We start from the raw sequence: 18,536 nt of genomic DNA on the forward strand, positions 1-18,536 counted from the left end.
TGGCTCAGTGGTAAAGCGTATCACTAGTAATGATAAGATCACTGGTTCGATTCCAGTACGGGGCAGGCGATCCTACAAAGCTTGCTTTTTTGCCCTTTGCCCGTCTTTTTTGATGTTGGAACACCCTCGCTGTGGAGAACGTCCATGATGGTGTTCTAGACAGATTATCTTTTTGGGATAGACACACGTTTCTCGGGAGTAGCCTCCGTTAATTACGCTCAGGGTTGAAGTGGTAAAAGTTCTACAGAGACAGTGTTCGTTTGGCGACTGGAGGCTCCTAGGCAGACTCCCCTTTGTGTCCAAGTAACACAAACCGCAACTGATCAATTCACTAAACTGACAAACATGATAAACATGACAAACTGTAACACATTCAAATAAACGAGTGAGTCCCCAAAACCCAAGTTTACGATGGCAAACCTCCAACATCGTGAACTTGCCCACCTCTCCAAAGAACAAAGCTCTTGAAAGCCCACCTCTTCCGCGCTTCCGCACTTGATACCGCCTCCCTACTTTTTGCCTCGACCATGCTTGCCACTCTTCTTCTGTCTCTTTGCACTTCTCGGCGTGTCATGCTGATCACCTCGCCTTGGTCGGCGCCGCTTTCCACCCTTCGTCTGCGCAGAGCTCGATTCACCCCCTTGATGTTCTGCCGCAGTGTCAGAAGTCCATGGACTGGGACGAAACGGATCGGAGGCAGTCCCTGTAGTTTCCCCCTTGGCTACCTGCTTACCCTTCGTGATGACGCCTTTCGGGGCGGGCGATTCTTTGCCTGTACCAGCAGGATCCGATGCATCATGGGAAGAGGGAACAGAGTGTTGAGGGTTATGCCTTGGCCCTTTACTCGGGTCATGAACGACAGTGCTCGGCTGTTCACCCGAGTCATCAACAATGCGAAAATAATCCACCTTATCCTGTTCTTGGAGGGGATCTTCATGAGCCCAAGTACTCCCCGGTAGCTCGTTCCATTCGGGTTTCCAGATGCGATCCTCGATCCAGTTGTTCTTGACAGTTTCGTAGGCCATGGAATCGAGATCGACGTTATAAGGGCGGAACTGAATCTGAAAGTTCATCTCATCTTTTATCCACTCACGCTCCTTGACGATCTGATACAAGAACTGGCGGTAGGGACGAGATCCTTCAGAATTGCGAGTCCTGGGATACGGAATCGGGTAATTGGGGCCCGCCAGGGACCCTTGAACATACCATTTGGGCTGTTCTTCAGATATTCCCAGGTCTCCAACAACGTAAATCGTTCGAAACAGATCCCGCTCGAACTCTTGGTCTGGCGGCGGGCCTCCGTCCTCATGGCCCCATTGATAGCCTGGCCGCGACTTAGTCGGTTCCGGTGTGAGGGAGCGAGGGGATGGATCGAACAATCCGACGTCTGTTTCCTTAGCCCACGGTTCATCCCATGCTTTCCTCCAGATGCCCTGTTCTATCCAACTGTTTCGAACGTTGTTATAGGCGTTGCCCCGAATATCGACAGAGTCATCCCATGGCTGTGTCTGTATTCTACCTGCTTCCATAGAAAGTCTCTGGCGTTCGAGCTTGTCTTGCTCCCGTCTAGCTTGAGAGTGGAACTGTTCGAACGGCGTTGATCCGCGAGTTCGCCCCCAGTGTCGCACCCACGCATAGTAATCGTCGCCCCGGAGGCCAGAGACTAGGGGCCGCGAGGTTTCAGCTGGCTCTGGCTGCTGAGGGTCGACTTGTGGCTGGTGAAGAATGGCTTCAGGCCCCGGGAACGACCGATTGTTGTTGCTGAGGGACGATGACATGGCCACAACGTTGATGAGACATGTCAGATTGGGCAAACGAAGTTGGTCAGAGGCCAGGTAAGTATAGCAGGGAAGAGACAAAGAATATTTTGCCAAGACACTGCTAATCTGCGCAGCTGAGAACGGTGAGAGAATGAAAGGGGGCTTAGAGGGGGGGCTCAAACGCGCCACCGGGAAGAACAAAGAAATCTTGCAAACACGTAATGCGGTGAGAGGCCTCTGGCCCCAACGAGCACTCAAGGAGAAAAGCTAGGTGCTCATGGTGGTCTTTTAAAAGTTAAATGTCCTGCCACCATTACCTTTTTTGTCAAACTTGTTTGTTCTTCCACTCTCAAGGGAGACATCGTCCTTCACCATGCCCCCCCGGCGACCCCCCTCATCCCCAAGCTTTGTTTTCGCTCGTGCCCGCGAATGAACGGACCAAAAGCATTCTCACGTACCGAGACAATGGCCGTCTCGTCTCTTCTTTCTGTCCTTACCCGGACAACCCGACTGTTGTGGTTCAGGGGCTAGAGGTCGGTTTTCATGTCAGATCAGCGGAAGATTGCACCCTTGCCATTATCGGTCGCCATGGCGATATACAACTCGATGATCTCGACACCTCTCTCTCCCGTTGCTCTTTCGAGCTTCATGAGCACAACAGGGGGGAGGTGATGCTCCAAGATCTATCCATGGACAACTCAACCCAGCTTCTCGGGGCGACAGCGATGCCCTTTAAGCCAGGACACCCTCACCGCAGAGTCCTTGTTGACCAGACTATCAATCGGCTGTTTGGTCTTGGTGGGGCGGCTTGTGATCTGTATAAATTCGAAATTCATTGGCACAGCCGTGAAGAGAGCATGATCCGCCAGTGTATCGACAACAGACTAGGCAATCCCTTCAATCCTCGCACCATCTCATACGAGTCGCCGACTTCCGTGTCATGTCTCCCGTTCGGCCGGATTAGATACTCGAAACGAAGGAGGCTCGGAAGTGGAACATTTGGCGAGGTTTGGAAGGTCGCCAACGCTGATACTGGCGAGCGTTTGGCTGTCAAACGAATCAAGATGCCTCGGAGTGATTCTTACGAAAGCCTCTTCCCACTGAAACGAGAAGTCGACATACTGTCTAGGGTTTCCCATGTAAGAAATCCCAAGAGAGATCAGTCTTATGAAGCGTCAGCTAACAGCACCAGGATAACATCATAAAATACATAACGTCCCAATTCGCGGACGACGAGCGTTCAAAACCTTATCGACAAGCACAAGCTCTTTGAAACGGACCAACCAAGTTTCGCCTATGATCTCCTCTCCCAGATGCTTCAGGCGCTCGACTACCTCGCCAACGAAGGCATGATTCACCGAGACGTCAAACCTGAGAACATTCTCTTCGCACCATCATCGCCTAGGACATATCAATACAAGCTTGCAGATTTTGGCCTCGCCAACCTGGCAGACAACGCCCAGACGTATGCTGGTACCGAACCGTACATGCCGCCTGAAGTAGATCTGGACTCCCTCGGGCCTCAGACGGTCAAGATTGACGTCTGGTCCCTCTTTGTTACTCTAGCGTATGCCATGAATGCGGCCGGCTATCGGAGGAAGCCAAGGCACACTCGTGAGCAAGTATTCAAGGCAGTCAGCGAGGCGGCCAACTGGAAGTGGCTTCGACCATTCCGAGAGATGGCAATTGAGGACCCCAACCGTCGAGCGACAGCAGGAGACATGCTGGACAAGGTTTTCCGGGGACGGGGTCGTACAACTCCCCAAAACTGAGCCCACTGAGAGGCAGGTTCGGGGTTGTCTACCAGCGAGATTGAACAGGATGTAACTTCTTTGGACGGGTGGCAATCGAGAGAGACTAGGCGGCGGCGCCTTGAGTTATCTTATTGCAGCGCTTGCTTCTCAACGGGCGTACAGGCGCAGCCACCCTTCTCCCACCTTGGATCGGCGTTGCTATTTACTCAAAGAGCGTGTTTGACTGGGATTTCCTTCATGAGTTATTTCTGGGGAGGAGGTAATGGGCAGATTGTACTTAGCGTGGCGCTTTAGAAGAGAAAATCATAGTAAATGGCTTGACAAACTATCCTTGGTGATGCTTGTTAACGTGTTGGAATGTTTCTAAACCACATATCAACATGACAAAGAACAGCATCAGACAAAATAAAAACATTGCCGGATGGAGAAAAGCTAAGCAACCTTGGTAGGTATAAATATCGCGTGTCTTCCCCTTTCAATCCGCCTTCTCTCGCTGATACGATTATCCTTGGATATACACTTGCGCACAACCCCCCTTTCAGCCACAGACGAGCACTCAGACATGTTCTTATTAGCGAGGTTCGAGAGTTCATCGTAGACGATACGAGCCTCGCTTCATTCTTTTGAACTTCCATACGGTACATGTTGCCTTTGCCCTCACCATCTGTAGCCGGACATATGTTCGCTGGAAAAGGCCCGACGGCCAAAATGGAGGCTTTCGAACTACTGTCGTCCTGGATTCCAGGGGCAGGCCGTTCACAGGCGTGAATGAACGTGAATAAACCAGATCTACTCGAATGAGTTCCAGCTCAACGGAAGGGCTCTAGAAGGCCCAAGTTCACACAACCGACAGTCTTCTACAGATCCCAGGCTGGATAACTCGACATGTTGTCGGCTACCTCCATGGGAAGGACATCAATGCGACTTGGCTAGCTTGTCAAAAGCTCTGCATAAACGCATTACCCTATATCTATTCTCAATTTTTACCTATCGTGCTACAAGCCCAATCTAGATGTCTTTAGCATGATCGCAAGGAACTTCATCCTTCCAACGACCAAGCCGCGGGCTAGAGCCGGCCTGCTTTGCGCAACGGCCGTCGCCATGTCAAGACTCGCCTCAGAACGAGCGACAGCTCAAGTCACCACTGTCTCCTTGGCCTTCTGTAAACTGCTGAGGTTGGGCTTGCCGAGCGTGGAATGCAATCCTTCGCTATCTTTGTATACACTTCTCCCACTCCAGACACGGGCGCTCTTCCCCTTCTGCGCCTATTAGAGGGAGTTCTTTCTTGGTCATGGATATCCTTTGGCCTACTCTTTGCAACAGTTTTCTTGAGCCTGTCGTGTCTCTTGCAGCTTATGTCCTTAATTTCACAACCTGCCACGAAGACATGGGCTCATCTTCACCATCAGCGACCCACGACAGGCTCTGGCGTCTTCTGCGCGGCCCTAAAAACATCTATATACCACCTCTAACTTCGGACCGCATGGCAAGAAGCGGTCGAAGCTGCCCGAGAACCACTGGATCTCATCAATGGATATATATATACCAATGACCCAGGCTGAGGAAGCCTCCTGGTATTTCGGCCTAGCTTTCATGACAGGACTGTTCTAGAAACCACCTAGCCAAACACTTCGATACTATAAGGATTGCAAGCTCTCCACGACACGTCTCAACAAACTTCCAAGAGCTAAAAATTGAGGACCGACTCAAGCCAGTTGAATCTTCCATTTTATATACACCTACTGCCAAGATTGAATCGGGCGCTTTGAAGGAACGAGTCAAGTTGCCTCATTCTACTCGATGTCGATCCTCATTGTCATCCAGACAGCAATAGGAATTTCTCCCGAGAGCCTCGCGCATCCAACCCTGAGATTAACCGAAGGTAGCCCGTGAGAAGAAGAAATTTCCTCGGTTCCGAGACGGATCTAGTGGTTCACTATGTGGACCAAGTGATAAGGTTCATCACTACCTGAATGTGAGGCCATCGTGAAAGTCTTCACTTCAGTATCCTAGACTTCGCACACTCTTGGTTTGCCACCTCTAGATATACCCAACACGCAAATCAATACCCGGTTGTGATCTCCGGATAAACCGGCCTTTCCTAAATTATCTCTTTCAGAAGGGTAGCACGTTGGGAGAAGGAGTTCCATGATGGCTGCTGCTCCGAACAAACATTTGAACCCATATTATCACCGACAGAGCCTGTTTTAAAAAAAAAAAAACAATAAAACATGACAACTCTCAGCTTTACCAGTATGGAGAAGTCCGTTGATCCAAGTCGAGAACCTCCTGCCTCCTGTTGTGGTGGTATACCGCCTACGCCCATTTCTCCACGTACGATCGTTTTTGCATCGAGTTCACTCTACCACTTACCTATCAGTATATATAGTGCTCGAGATGGCGCGTCTCGGGCTAGACAAGTTGGCACCGGAGCTGATTGAGCTGCTAGTCAAGACGCATTCGAAGCCAATAAAGAGCAAATGAAAAGAGGCTATGACGTCGGAAACAGAGCTTCTCGTTCCTCCCTCTCGGTGGTTTGCTGCCCTGTTCCAAAGGGGAAAGAGCACATTGTGATTGTTCTCACAGCCCATTTTTTGCGAACACGGAGATATATACTCAGAACTGACATGCGTGGAGCGTGTCACTGGTCAAAAAGAGCAGCAGGAAAGGGTTTGAGGTGGTCATCTATGATCCCCAACCAGAAGTTGGCGACACCTCACGTACATGAACCCACCTATACATAAAGGGATAACAAAACGATCTCATCCAAGATTTGATGAGTTGCGAGAGTTAGGATTAGGTTCAGGGGTCTTCATTGCTTGGGAACCGACTCCCACCACGATGTGAGCAGCGTCGCCCTTCCATCATTGTCATTATATTGCAGAGATGGCTTCATCAGTCGGAAGAAGCAGAACTTGGGTACACAACTGTGTATCGCACTTATAACCGTAAATTAGCAAGATCAGTCGGTGGCGTGGGGGCTGCGGTATTGATCAGAATGCTGTAGAACACGGACGATGACACCGAGATCAATGTTGATACAAGACCAAGCGCAGCTGTTGGCAAGACATTCAAGACTTCTTATTCTCCCCTACTATCGATGCTGCCAGTTTGCACCACCTGGAGAGTTGAACCCATGAGCTTCGATCATATGCCCAGTATATAAACCACTTCCAAGAAGGCACTTCGACTACCCCTGCCAATCGTGGCAAAGACAGCGGCAAGAAGCATTGCGGTCAGCACGCCAAACTGGTAGCACTCAGTCTCGGAAAGGGAGGCGTAACAAGACAAGAATTTTATATATACTTACCATTTTTATGCCTGCTTCGGTCGAAGCTGACGTACCAGGACTAGTTATAGGGATATTCAGCCCCAGCCGACTGACTCTGACTGGTGGCGGGTCTGATCTCGAGCACAATCACCGAGTTTCGCCCATGTCGAGCGCTGGCAAGACCGAAGGCATACTAGTGTCGCATTCCGGTTCTTTTCTTCCATTTGACTTCTTGTTTGTGCCCGATTAAAAGCACCAAAATGTTACATATAGCGTACTATCACTATGGTCACCGTCCCAACTCTTCTCATCAAAGAGAAGGGCTAGAGCCGAGCCAGTCTCTGTGACACACACTCACCTGCAGTGCGCAATAGAGGGTAACTGTTGACCAGAGCCGAGGTATTGTCAAAGACAGCAGGAACCAGGACAGACTGAGTAATCTTAGTCACATCAGGTTAAGCTAGGAGCTTGAGGCGACAGGATCAATCCCAAAAAGCAATTCGTGGTCAGAAGATCCAGGGAAAGTCGATATCTCATTGATGGCCAATATGCCTGCTAGGGCCTTGGGGGTTGACTACATCGCCGAATACAGCGGTATCATTGTCACTGAAGCACCCATCGCTTTGTCCTCGCCAGATAACCTTTTACATCAAGTGTGGAAGTCACCGATATAAAAAGGGAATCAATGTTTATGATGTTAGAGGAGCAAATCAAAAGAAGCGACGCAAGTACAATATATGGAAAAAAAGGTCAAAGGAAGCATATTTAACCTATGATAGTACTCGTCAGCAATACAAAGAGACCCTCACCATAGAATCCAAGACAAGCATAAGTTCATTTGTTTACGCTCCGCTGCTTCCGATCTCAAGGAGCACCCAACCACCCTGCAACCCAACGTCATCCCGCACCAACCTTAAGCCAGATAAGGTCGCACGTGCCGAGCCGTTCCAATGCAACACAAAAAATGTAATCAAGCCTCAACACCATGACAAAGCATCACCAACTAATGACACGGAAGCGCAAAAAGAACGCGATCAGATTCGTCTGATCGCTTAGTGATTGTGATGCCCCGTACTGGAATCGAACCAGTGATCTTATCATGTCGTTGAATTACTAGTGATACGCTTTACCACTGAGCCAACGGGGCTTGGGGATCGGCTGATGAAAAAATGGTTAAGAGGCCGCGGAATGCGCCATGGTGGATACTCGCTCTCAGGCATGGCGCCACATACCCTAGGTGGCGTTTCGACCATCCCGAAACCATAGGGAATTATCAGCGGAAGTGTGGCCCGGTCATTGGCTGATTGTAAGAATAAAAGAATCCCAGAAAGTAGACAAAAATCCCTTATCGATCTCTTAATTGTAGCCGAGGCTCTCATTAGGGCTACGTGCCAAGCTACTCTCAACTGCCAGATCCTGCATTTACTCCCTGGTTTCTTAAATGGTCACAAGCCACACAGGTTGAAACTAAGAATGCGTCTGAATAGTTGTTGTGTCTATACCTAACCCATCTTCTGCATGGGATACCCTATATGTCTAGCAAATTGATAGAAGCACAGGAAGCAACAGTGCTTTGGAAGCATACTAAAGCAGAAACACGCCAAGTCATGGGACAAATAAGGCTCAAGGGCTCTTAGCCAATAAAACGGGATATCCTTCAACTAAATCATTCTAACGATAGACATCGCTCACATAACCTATTCCAATCATCACGCCCATGCACCTCAACTCAGAAATGCTTCATATCATCAGCCACCTTGGGCGCTGGGCCCGTAACGTGCTCTTCGTCGTAATTCTGGCTTCCAGTGTCGTAGCCAACTCGCAGGTCGTCAATCTCGTCGCCAACCTCCATCCAGCGGCTGCTCGTCGCGGGGATCGGGAAAATCTTGCACAAGCTCCAGTACACACTGAGCGAGATCAGGAAACCGCAGAAGTAGTTGACGTTGTAGATGTAGGTAGCTCCCTTGGGGACGGTCTGGCCGACGGCACCGGCGAAACCGACAACGTTGATCAGAATGCCCGCAATGTAGGCGGCATATCCGCGCCAATGGATACCGAAGGTATAGTAGTAAGGTCCCTCCTTGCGACCATCGTAGAGTTCCTTGAGCTCGAGGTACCCCTTTCGCACGAGGTAGTAGTCGGATACCATGACTCCAGCGATGGAGCTAAGGAACACACTGTAGGCGGAAAGATAGGTGGTAAACTGGTTGCTGTCCTTGAGCAGTTGCCAGGGGCAGATGGCGAAACCAATGACTGCACAGATGTATCCTCCGCGGCGGATATCGATCCATCGAGGAAGCAGAGCCGTCATGTCAGTACCAGCAGAGACGGAGTTGGCGGCAATGTTGGTACCAAGCTGCGCAAGGGTGAAGGCCATGGCAATGACAAAGACTCCAAAACGCTCAGCGGAGCTACCGTCGTCGATGTACTTGTCAAGCAAGTTAAGGGGATTCCAGATAGGCTCACTGTACATGACGGAAGATGCCGATGAGACGATGATGCCGATGAAGGAAGTGAGGGCGAAGCCGATCGGGATGGTGATGAGCTGGGACCAGAGCGCATCTCTGGGTTTGCGAGCAAAACGAGAAAAGTCGCTGCCGTTGACGATGAGTGTCGCAAAGTTGGCAATAGAGGACATGATGCCCTTAACAATCTGCCATGCCAGCTCGCTGCCGTGGACCTTGTTGGATGTCTTCACAATGGGTCCAATGCCGCCAGCCTTGGAAATGGTCCAGGCAAGGAAAGCGATTCCAGCAACAGGGACCACATATGCCTTGACGGTGAAAAGATGTCGGATCTTGTGAACGGGGAACCAGATTGCTGGAAGGGAGCCGACCCAGAAGAGGAAGAAGGAGACGAAATTGGCCGTGGTCGTTCCCGAGTCTTTGCTGAAGGTGTTGGGAATGTCTGCGTAGGACTTCCAGATGGAACGGATCATGAGATAGACACAGTTGCCTCCGATGTAACTTTGGACTCCGTACCAAACGCAGGCTATTAGTCCTATTAGTGACGAGCGGCGAAACAGAAATGAGATTGAGCATACCCATAGCGGCACGGTTCAGAACAGGCCACAAACTTCCCCAGATGCCAAAGGCAGCTCTGTTGGCAACTGGGAAACCAATGTGGTACATGGCACCGACACGAGCATTCATGGCGACAAAAATACCAGTGATGCTATAGCCGATCCAGACACACAGCCATGCCTGCCACCACGAGAGGCCAGCAACAATCATGGACGAAGAGATCATCCAAGTGTTGATGTTGAAAGAATCGGCGATCCAGAAGCCGACAAAGTTCCAGGCGCCCCATTGACGGCGTTCCTTCTCGACCGGTTTCAGATCGTGGTTGGTGAGCTGCATAAGAGTTCAGCACAGCTCGGTCTCGTCAATTGAACCTATTTACGCCCCATTTGGGAACGCAAAGGTTTGAAATATCTTCATACCATAAGCTGGGTGCTCGTCAAGCCGGGTTCCGACTCGACGGCGAGCTTGTCAGCCCAGGACTTAGCTCGAGAGCTAGTCGCCATGACGGCAAAACAAGTTGGAGGGATAAAACAGAAAAGACAAGACTGAAAGCAATCTAGAGGATGGTGCAGACGAAACTGCAGCGAAAGAGTTCTAGAAAAAGCTTAAAACCACAAGAAGAAGGGTTCGCCTTGGAGGAGGGGTGATGACGTGCAGGTGACACAAGAGATGGGTAGATTGGGATGAGATCTAGTGTCACTAAGAAGAGAAGGGTGTAAGGGATTGCTTGTCAAGGAACAAGGGTGACCGGTTGGAGGTTCTCCACTGTCTCTGTCTTGGACGTCTGAATGTGGAGGGCGCTGGCCGGTATTTATGGCTTGATGGTCGAGTGCCGCGGAGCAAGGGGAGACAAGACGGGACCCCATCTGATGGAGAAGGTTATCAGCCGCCGCTATCAGTCTGGCCATCCATCCCCAGACCAGACCTGGCCGTTGCAGATAGCTACCCGATGAACCGCGCTGGGACCATCGCCGCCGGCCACTCGGTGTGGATTGTCGAACGAAGGATGGGCGATCCCTCCGCATGGGAGGTGCACCTATAGCGTTTTGGGTAAGTGGTCGTCAGCTCTTGAAGAGCATTGTGGTTTTTGTGCCATGATGGCCATGAAGAAGCAGACAAACACCCATTGAAGACTCAGCAGAGTAGTCACCGAATAGCAATCCGAACTCGAGCATGTTGCCACCGACACTCTAGGTCACTCCAAGAGACATGGTTCGGGACCGTGTAGTAGGTTGAAGAGATTGTAGCCACAACGCGATGTGACCGGGGTCCCAAGTGTCGGGGTGGAGGAACCCCCACCAGGACATGTCCAGTGAGAACAGAGAATCGTCATTGAGGCAAGGTTCAGCTCGCGTCGACGGTGTGATATCATGTCTCTCGATGTCTCTTCGCTCAAACAGCAAAAGCGCCGAGAACGGGATGAAGTGCTGTCAACCAAACCGAGTGGAGGGCTGATAAATTGGTGCAAGAGCGTGGAAGCGGGTGTTTAGTGGCCGCCTGGATGACCTGCACATGCCCCAGGCCGCTATCAGAGCCGGACAGGCAAGAGCCATGCCGTGAGGGGCGGCTTCCCCGGTATGGCGTAAATGGACACCTCTAATTGGCCAGATTTGCTTCTTATCGGCGCAACGACACGGCTAAGATGCTGCAGCGTCGCACCTAAATAATCTTAGCCTCCCTGCGAAGAAAGGTATTACTCGATCTCATCGAGTCAACTCATCCATCTTATCCAAACTCTTGGAACTTGGAGGTGAGGCCAGCATTTATCTGCATATCTGTTGGAAGTCATCGTATCCCCTCGGATTTGTAAAATCTAGGCAATTTCACCCAAGATCTCATCCCGGATTCTTTCCGAACATGGCCTCATGCCATCCATCTCTCCGGACCTGGACTTTGATAGCGTCTTGACATTTTCGCATTGGAAGCTCTTGGGTGACTTCTGCATGGCTTGAGATACAACAGCCTCCTCAACAAGCCTCCTTAGGCTAATCAAGCCTCCATCGGATACCGAGATCGTTTCGCCGCAGGGTAGTATACATTAAACATATTTTTCTCAACCGAACCACGTGCCAGCTCGTGAAAACAGAATTTTACTTCAAAATTTGTTGCGAGCCCCATCGATACGTTACTTATCGTACCAGGCAAAGCAAGCATGGCATCAGTGGTGCGTCTTGTCTTGCCGGCTTCCTGGCCACCTCGCTCAATTGGGAACCGTCGACCAACCTCATACGACATGGCGCCCTCGCAATTGGAAGACTGGCATCCCTGGCGGAGAGGAGAAGACCCTTGTAAAAGATCTGAGGGGGACCAGTCTTGAATCCTTGGAAGTGATGAATGAGGGGACTTGAGAGATGTAATGGCAGAATCAACCGACATCGCTCAGAAAAACACTTGATCCTTCATCAACAGACAGGTAGGCCATTCATGTATTCAAGTGCTGCTATGCACACTAATAACTATGGAGCAGATTGTTCACTTGTCGATTCATGCCCCATCCTGGTCGACCCCAAATGAATGCGATGCGCGACCTTGCACCCTGAACCAACAGTGTGTCAGTCCCTGATCGTCGACCTTCAAGCGTTGTCTCTCGGACGGAAAAACCACACCCCGAAGCCAGCTCGGCAAGTCGACCTTGACTTGGAATCTGCGCGCGCTTCGGCTGCCAACTGCCGATGCGACGCTCCCGTTGCATGCCACTGCTCAGGCTGTCCAGAGTCCGGTGCCGCAAAGAGATGATTGTGAATCACAGGTTTGTCGAGTTATTATGATGTGATTCTTCAAATGATGCGTCCGAACTACGCAGCATCCAATGTCTTGCTCTTGTCTATAGTCCTGATTCGGTGCCAAGGCCGTGCGTGACACGGACACTCACCTTACCCATGCCACCAAACGAAACCATTGCCATGGTTCATTTAGAATGTGCTCTTCCAATCGACTAGTGTCGTCGTTTGAGACCCGACTAGTGAGAGGCCAAGGAGGTGGTTCACCATGGAAACAGAGAAGGGCCCTGGAAAAAAAAAGAAAAAAACACGTGAAGGCGCAGCTGCCCCGCGATTCAAACGGAAGCAACTGCTGGGCAGCAACTGAGCAACCAAAGCGCGCCTGCCCATTCACAAAAAGCCCACTTTTTGTTTCTCCCCCCCACCATCACCATCAATCTATCCCGCCTCTCTCCCCGCCTACATTCAACCTCCTCCATATCTTCGATATCTTGTCTCCTTCTGTTGCCGCTGTGTTGAGCATCTGCCGCAATCATGGAGGACCAGCTGGTTCAGCTCCTTGCCAACACCCAGCTGTCTGAGCAGGGTCCCAGACAGCAGGCCGAGATCGAGCTCAAGCGCGCCCGCTCCAATCCCGCCTTTCCCCTGTCCCTCGCCAACATTGCCTCCCACACCTCGATCGATACAAGCATTCGCCAATCTGCCCTTAGTAATTTGCGGATTTTCATCGAGAAGAACTGGAGCGACGACGAGGCCGATGACGAGCCTGCACTCCCTATCGCTGATGACGTCCGGGGCCAGTTGAAGCAGGTCCTGCTCGACCTTTGCTTGAGTCCTGAGGGTGACCGCAAAGTTAAGCTCGCTGCGAGGTTTGTGCCTTTGCTTGGGTCTCTCTACGCTCTCTCAGAGTACTGACTAGATTCGCTCTTGTAGTTACGCTGCAGGCAAGATTGCCGTGCACGACTTCCCCGAACAGTGGCCCAACCTCCTTCCCACTATCCTCGCTGTCATCCCCACGGGTACCGATGCCCAGCTCCACGGTGCATTGAGAGTCCTCAGTGACCTCATCGACGAAAGTCTCAGCGAAGACCAGTTTTTCTCAATGGCTCGTGACATCACCAAGGTCCTGACTCAGGTCGCTCTCGACGAAAACCGAAAGCCCATGCTTCGAGCCCTTGCTATTTCCACTTTCCGAGGATGCTTCGACCTTATGAATATGATCAAGGAGGACCACGCCAAGGAGGTCAAGGCATTTGCTGACGAGCTTCTGACCGAGTGGAACCCCTTTTTCATTACCGTTCTGGCAAGCCGCCTGCCTGAGGCCGACCTAACCCAGGGCTCTCAACCTGATAGCTGGAACAGCATCATTGCGCTCAAGCTTCAAGTTGTCAAGACCCTGTTGAGAATCCGACGCGTTTTCCCCAACCTCCTCCTTCCCCAGTGCACCACCTTCTTCCGCGCTGTTTGGGAGGAGCTTACTTTGATGCAAGTACCCCACGAGCAGCTTTATATCAATCAGGATGCACAGGGACGACTGGAGGACTCGGATAGTCTCCCCTATACTCTGGACTTCCTCGTCCTGGAAGAGCTGGATTTCTTGAACCAGTGCTTCAGAGCTCCTCCCGTCCAGGCTGAGCTTGACGGGCAGCTCCAAGGCCACGCTTCGGCCCACGAGGTGCCCTGGATGATGGAGATCATGAAGATGCTCGTTGGTTACTCACGTGTCACTCGGGAAGAGGAGGATCTGTGGGATATTGACTGCTCCCTGTACCTTGCCGAGGAGACATCTGTCACTGCCAACTACACTGCACGAACTGCTGCTGGTGATCTCCTTATCAAGATGGGAGAGTGGTTTGACCAGAAGACGATTGATGGTCTATTCGGCTACACCAAGACCCTATTTACCGGCGAAGGCTCATGGCGCAGCCAGGAGGCAGCCCTCTATCTGTTTGTCATGCTGGCTAGCGACTTCCATGACATGCAGAAGCCTATTTCTAACCAGGTCGCTCATGCGTACTTGGAGTTGGTAAACTATGCCATCAATAGACCCCAGGAGCCTCTCCTCGGTGCCAGAGGATATTTGGTCGCCGGCGTCCTCTGCAAGTTTTTCGAGACCCCCGTGGAGCTCTTGGACCGCATCATCACTTGCATCACCCGCGAGGAGTCCGAGGTCGTTCAGGTCGCCTGTGTCAAGGCCGCTGAAGGTTTGACTAGAGCCGGACGCGTCACTCCCGACAGACAGATTCCTATCATCAATTCCATCCAGACCTACATGAACAACAAGGATCCTAGCGACATGGAGGATGCAGATGAGCTTTTGTACACACTCGCCGAGGCTCTTCGCGCCGCTATCAAGATCGACACGCGCATCGCTCTCTCCAACGATGTGCAGTCCGTTGACCTCCTTTTCAGACTCGCCCAGTTGGGAGCTAGCAACTTCCAGGTTACCATGATTGTCTCTGAGGCGTTTGAGGAGATCGTTGGCACCCTTTCCAACCCCGAGTCCTACGCCGGTCTGTGCAGCAAGATCCTGCCTACCCTTACCGGGGCCTTTGATGTTGCTAACCTTACGGAGGACAACCCTCTGGTTACGGTAAAACATCCCTCCCTCACCGTGATATATTAAAACTAATCACCTCTAGGTCGCTGTTGAGTTGCTGGCTGTCTTGGCTGAGCATGGATCAGAGCCCCTCCCCCCTGGCTTCGTCGCTGCTACGTTCCCCAAGCTGAACCGCCTTCTGATGGAGTCCACGGAAGGCGAGGTTCTTCGGCCTGGCTGTGAGACTGTCAAGTGGATCCTGCAGCACGATCATCAGCAGGTTTTCAACTGGCAGGATGGCAATGGCCGTTCTGGCCTCGAAGTCTGCCTGCACATCATTGACCGACTGCTTGGTTCTTCGATCGAGGATAACTCTGCTTCTGAGGTTGGTGGCTTGGCTGCCGAGCTGGTCGAGAAGGCTGGTCAAGAGCGCCTGGGACCATTCCTCCCTCAGCTCCTCCAGGCTGTTGCCAACCGACTTGCTACGGCTGAAGCTGCAGCATTCATCCAGTCTCTTATCCTTGTCTTTGCCCGCCTGACCCTCTCCGGCGCCAGCGACGTTGTTGACTTCCTGAGCCAGATCCAGATTAATGGTGAAAGCGGTCTCCAGGTTGTTCTCGCCAAGTGGCTCGAGAACTCGGTCAACTTTGCTGGTTACGACGAGATCCGACAAAAGTATGTTTCGCTCGACCGAATCGCTGGCTTTTGCTGACCGCTTTAGTGTGATTGCCCTGTCAAAGCTCTACTCCCTCAACGATGCCCGCCTGGCACAGACCAATGTGAAGGGCGACTTGATTGTCAATGCCAACGACGGTCGTATCAAGACGCGCTCGCGCGCTAAGCAGAGTATGTACTCATCGACTCGAGAGTTTTCCACTGCCTCCATTCTAGATACTCTCTACCTCCAATACATGGAAGCTCAAGACGCTAATCAACCGCCACCGTCAGCAGACCCTGATCAGTACACGATTGTTCCCGCTTCGCTCAAGATCATCAAGGTTCTCATTGAGGAGCTTATTTCTGCATCTGGCCAGCGGGCTGCTTCAAATGCGGCCGCGGCGGCCATGGCTGCTGCCAGATATGACGACGAACTGAGCGACGACGAGGGCTGGGAGGATGATGATGGTACACTCGACCTGAGTCTCGGCACCACCAAGGCCGAACTCATGTCGTTCAGCGAGGTTGGCCAGCGACAGCGAGATGACGAGACCCAGGCTTACCTGGCCGACTTCTTCCTCCGCTGTGGCCGGGAGAACACTGCCAACTTCCAGGATTGGTACAACATGCTGACGGAGGACGAGAAGACGAAGCTGAACGAGGTGGCAGCAGGGCATTAGGGGGCAACTGCACATGAGGCGCCAAGAAAGCTGCCGATGCCATCGGCCTGGAAGTCTCGGGAGATCTCTCGAATGCGGGCTTTGCTGAAGAATCTGGATCCCTGAGGTGCCTGGCTGATAACCAACCAAAATGGACATGAAAAGAGTTATGGTATGAGAACAATACGCCATCTTCGTTACGGCAACGAATAGTAGATAGATGCGTGCAGACAGCGCTGATGCATAATCATGTGTTTGGCCTGGTTTATGAATGGACGCAAATTGTAGATAGACTTAGATGAACCTGTGGGCGGCCTATTGATCGAGTTAGGGGCACCTGTCGGAGCCCAGAGACATAATTGTGACGACGGAAACGCCCACACACGAGGCAGAAGAAGAAATGAAATGAAGTCATGATTAAGTGATTGTCATTCTGTTCGTGATCTCGTTAACACAATCGGTGTCGACTGACTATTCTAATCGTACAGACTTTTCCTTGGCATGGCGCTGATTAGATGATATCTCCTCCGCCAAATCCTCCACCGAAGCCACCACCGAATGGGTTGTTTCCTCTGCCGTTTCCAGGGCCAGGGAATCTTGGGTTGCCGCCGGGACCAGTGGGATCCCATCGCGCACCAGGTGGTGCTTGAGGATCGTAGCCGCCAGAGCCGTCGCCTCCATAGCCACCAAAGAGAGGATCATCAAAGGTAGGATGCATGCCTGCACCACCGCCTGGACGGGGTAGTCCTCCACCGACAAAAGACCCGCGAAGGGGATCATGAGGACCCAGACCAGGAGGGTTCAGGTCATCGTGGCCGATGTTGTACGGCGACCGTCCGGGCACGGCGAGAGGGTTGCGCCGGGGTCGGTTCATCTCGTACTCGTCCTCGAAGCCCGGGGGCGGGAAGTCAGCGACGGGGCGGGGCTCCATGCGGGCCATCTCCGGGAGTGGGTTGGCCGGCGGAGGACGCACGTCCATGTTCGGCGCGGGATCGCCCCGGAACGGCCGGTTGGGGTCCTGGGCCTCCTGGGCGCGCCGCTCGGAGCGGGCGTTGGCCTCCGCCTCGGCGGTCTCGACGTAGCCTTCGCTTTGGAGCTTGGGGATAAGCTTTTGGACGATGTTGACTTTGAGGTCGTGGAGGATATCTAGAGAGTGTTAGCTGATTCATGGCTTGTGGAAGATGGGAACATACCAACGATGGCCTGCTCAGAGACAAACACGCCGCGGAGCTTCTCCGCAAGGTCACTCCGATCCTCCTCGCCGTCATTTACAGTGATGCGCACGGGGAGACCACTGGACTGCACAACGTCCCTAACGCTGCGCTCGAAGCGGTGGATGTTCTCGTCCCCAACGGCCAAGCCCCGGATCTCGACCTTGCCGCCCATGCGATCGACACGGACGACAAACTTCATGGAAGACTGCTTGTGCGTGTATACGAAGCTCAGGGATCCAAAGCCCGAGTTCCATTGTGACGGGAGCCGGGGGGCGAGGGACTCGCATTCAGCTGGAACCCTTGTGTTAGAGGCTGGTTTGACAGGTTGGAAGAAGGAGAGCTTACGTAGTTTCTTGTCTTCGTCGAAGCCGCAGAGCTTGAAGCCGAGTGCGGCGAGATAAGCGTGGATTAGAAGTGCAATAGCCTCATAGGACGATGCAAGATCAGAGGAATCATCTCCGGTAGGGTGTGTAGGCAAGGCTTCCGCCATGCCGGCCAGGATGGACCCGACGCTTAGTGGTTCGGACATGGTTGGACGTCGTTTGAGTGTGTATGTGTGTGCTTGGTTGGTAGATCGCTGTTGGAAGTGGCTTGAGCGGTAGTGGGACCTCTCTAGTTGGTGGAGTCAAGTAGGTGGTTTTATATGTTTGGTTGGAGGTTGGATGAGAGGGGGAGCTTGGGATGGGCTGCGTCATGAGGTTCGCTGCCTCAGCCCTATATGTGGATCCCTTTGGGCGTCGCGGGGCAGTGACGATGAGGTTTTGATGGGGTGTTGGGCAATTGTTGCCTGGATTGGGCAACCAAGGCAGCTACGAGCCTAGATATTGGGACCCAATTGACAGCAAGGGTTATTAATGCTCATGCCGAGAGTCGGGCCGCTTGTTTGTGAGTTTCTGCACCCTCGAGGTGACTTCAGGCTGGCCATCTGCACCCACTGAT

The 18,536-nt window shown here is 52.2% G+C and overlaps 5 protein-coding genes across 5 annotated transcripts; 2 read left to right on the plus strand and 3 right to left on the minus strand.

Moving 5' to 3' along the window:
* Positions 1–509: 509 nt before the first annotated feature.
* NCS57_00228400 (uncharacterized protein) lies at positions 510–1,778 on the minus strand (the record flags this gene model as incomplete). The annotated part of the gene is made up of 1 exon (XM_053052317.1): positions 510–1,778. The coding sequence occupies one exon, from the start codon at positions 1,776–1,778 to the stop codon at positions 510–512; it is 1,269 nt and encodes a 422-aa protein (XP_052917563.1).
* A 1,295-nt stretch (positions 1,779–3,073) lies between these two features.
* On the plus strand, positions 3,074–3,532 carry NCS57_00228500 (Protein kinase domain-containing protein; the record flags this gene model as incomplete). The annotated part of the gene is made up of 1 exon (XM_053052318.1): positions 3,074–3,532. One exon carries the CDS (start codon positions 3,074–3,076, stop codon positions 3,530–3,532), a length of 459 nt encoding a protein of 152 aa, XP_052917564.1.
* A 4,982-nt stretch (positions 3,533–8,514) lies between these two features.
* Positions 8,515–10,311, minus strand: NCS57_00228600 (uncharacterized protein; the record flags this gene model as incomplete). Its single annotated transcript, XM_053052319.1, has 3 exons — positions 8,515–9,776; positions 9,829–10,138; positions 10,228–10,311. The coding sequence occupies 3 exons, from the start codon at positions 10,309–10,311 to the stop codon at positions 8,515–8,517; spliced, it is 1,656 nt and encodes a 551-aa protein (XP_052917565.1).
* Positions 10,312–13,062: 2,751 nt separating this feature from the next.
* Positions 13,063–16,404, plus strand: NCS57_00228700 (Importin N-terminal domain-containing protein; the record flags this gene model as incomplete). Its single annotated transcript, XM_053052320.1, has 4 exons — positions 13,063–13,397; positions 13,462–15,121; positions 15,171–15,742; positions 15,789–16,404. The coding sequence occupies 4 exons, from the start codon at positions 13,063–13,065 to the stop codon at positions 16,402–16,404; spliced, it is 3,183 nt and encodes a 1,060-aa protein (XP_052917566.1).
* Positions 16,405–16,894: 490 nt separating this feature from the next.
* Positions 16,895–18,126, minus strand: NCS57_00228800 (uncharacterized protein; the record flags this gene model as incomplete). Its single annotated transcript, XM_053052321.1, has 3 exons — positions 16,895–17,529; positions 17,577–17,888; positions 17,943–18,126. The coding sequence occupies 3 exons, from the start codon at positions 18,124–18,126 to the stop codon at positions 16,895–16,897; spliced, it is 1,131 nt and encodes a 376-aa protein (XP_052917567.1).
* Positions 18,127–18,536: the final 410 nt, after the last annotated feature.

This window comes from Fusarium keratoplasticum, chromosome 2 (genome assembly GCF_025433545.1).
Source record: "Fusarium keratoplasticum isolate Fu6.1 chromosome 2, whole genome shotgun sequence".
Lineage (NCBI taxonomy): Eukaryota > Fungi > Ascomycota > Sordariomycetes > Hypocreales > Nectriaceae > Fusarium > Fusarium keratoplasticum.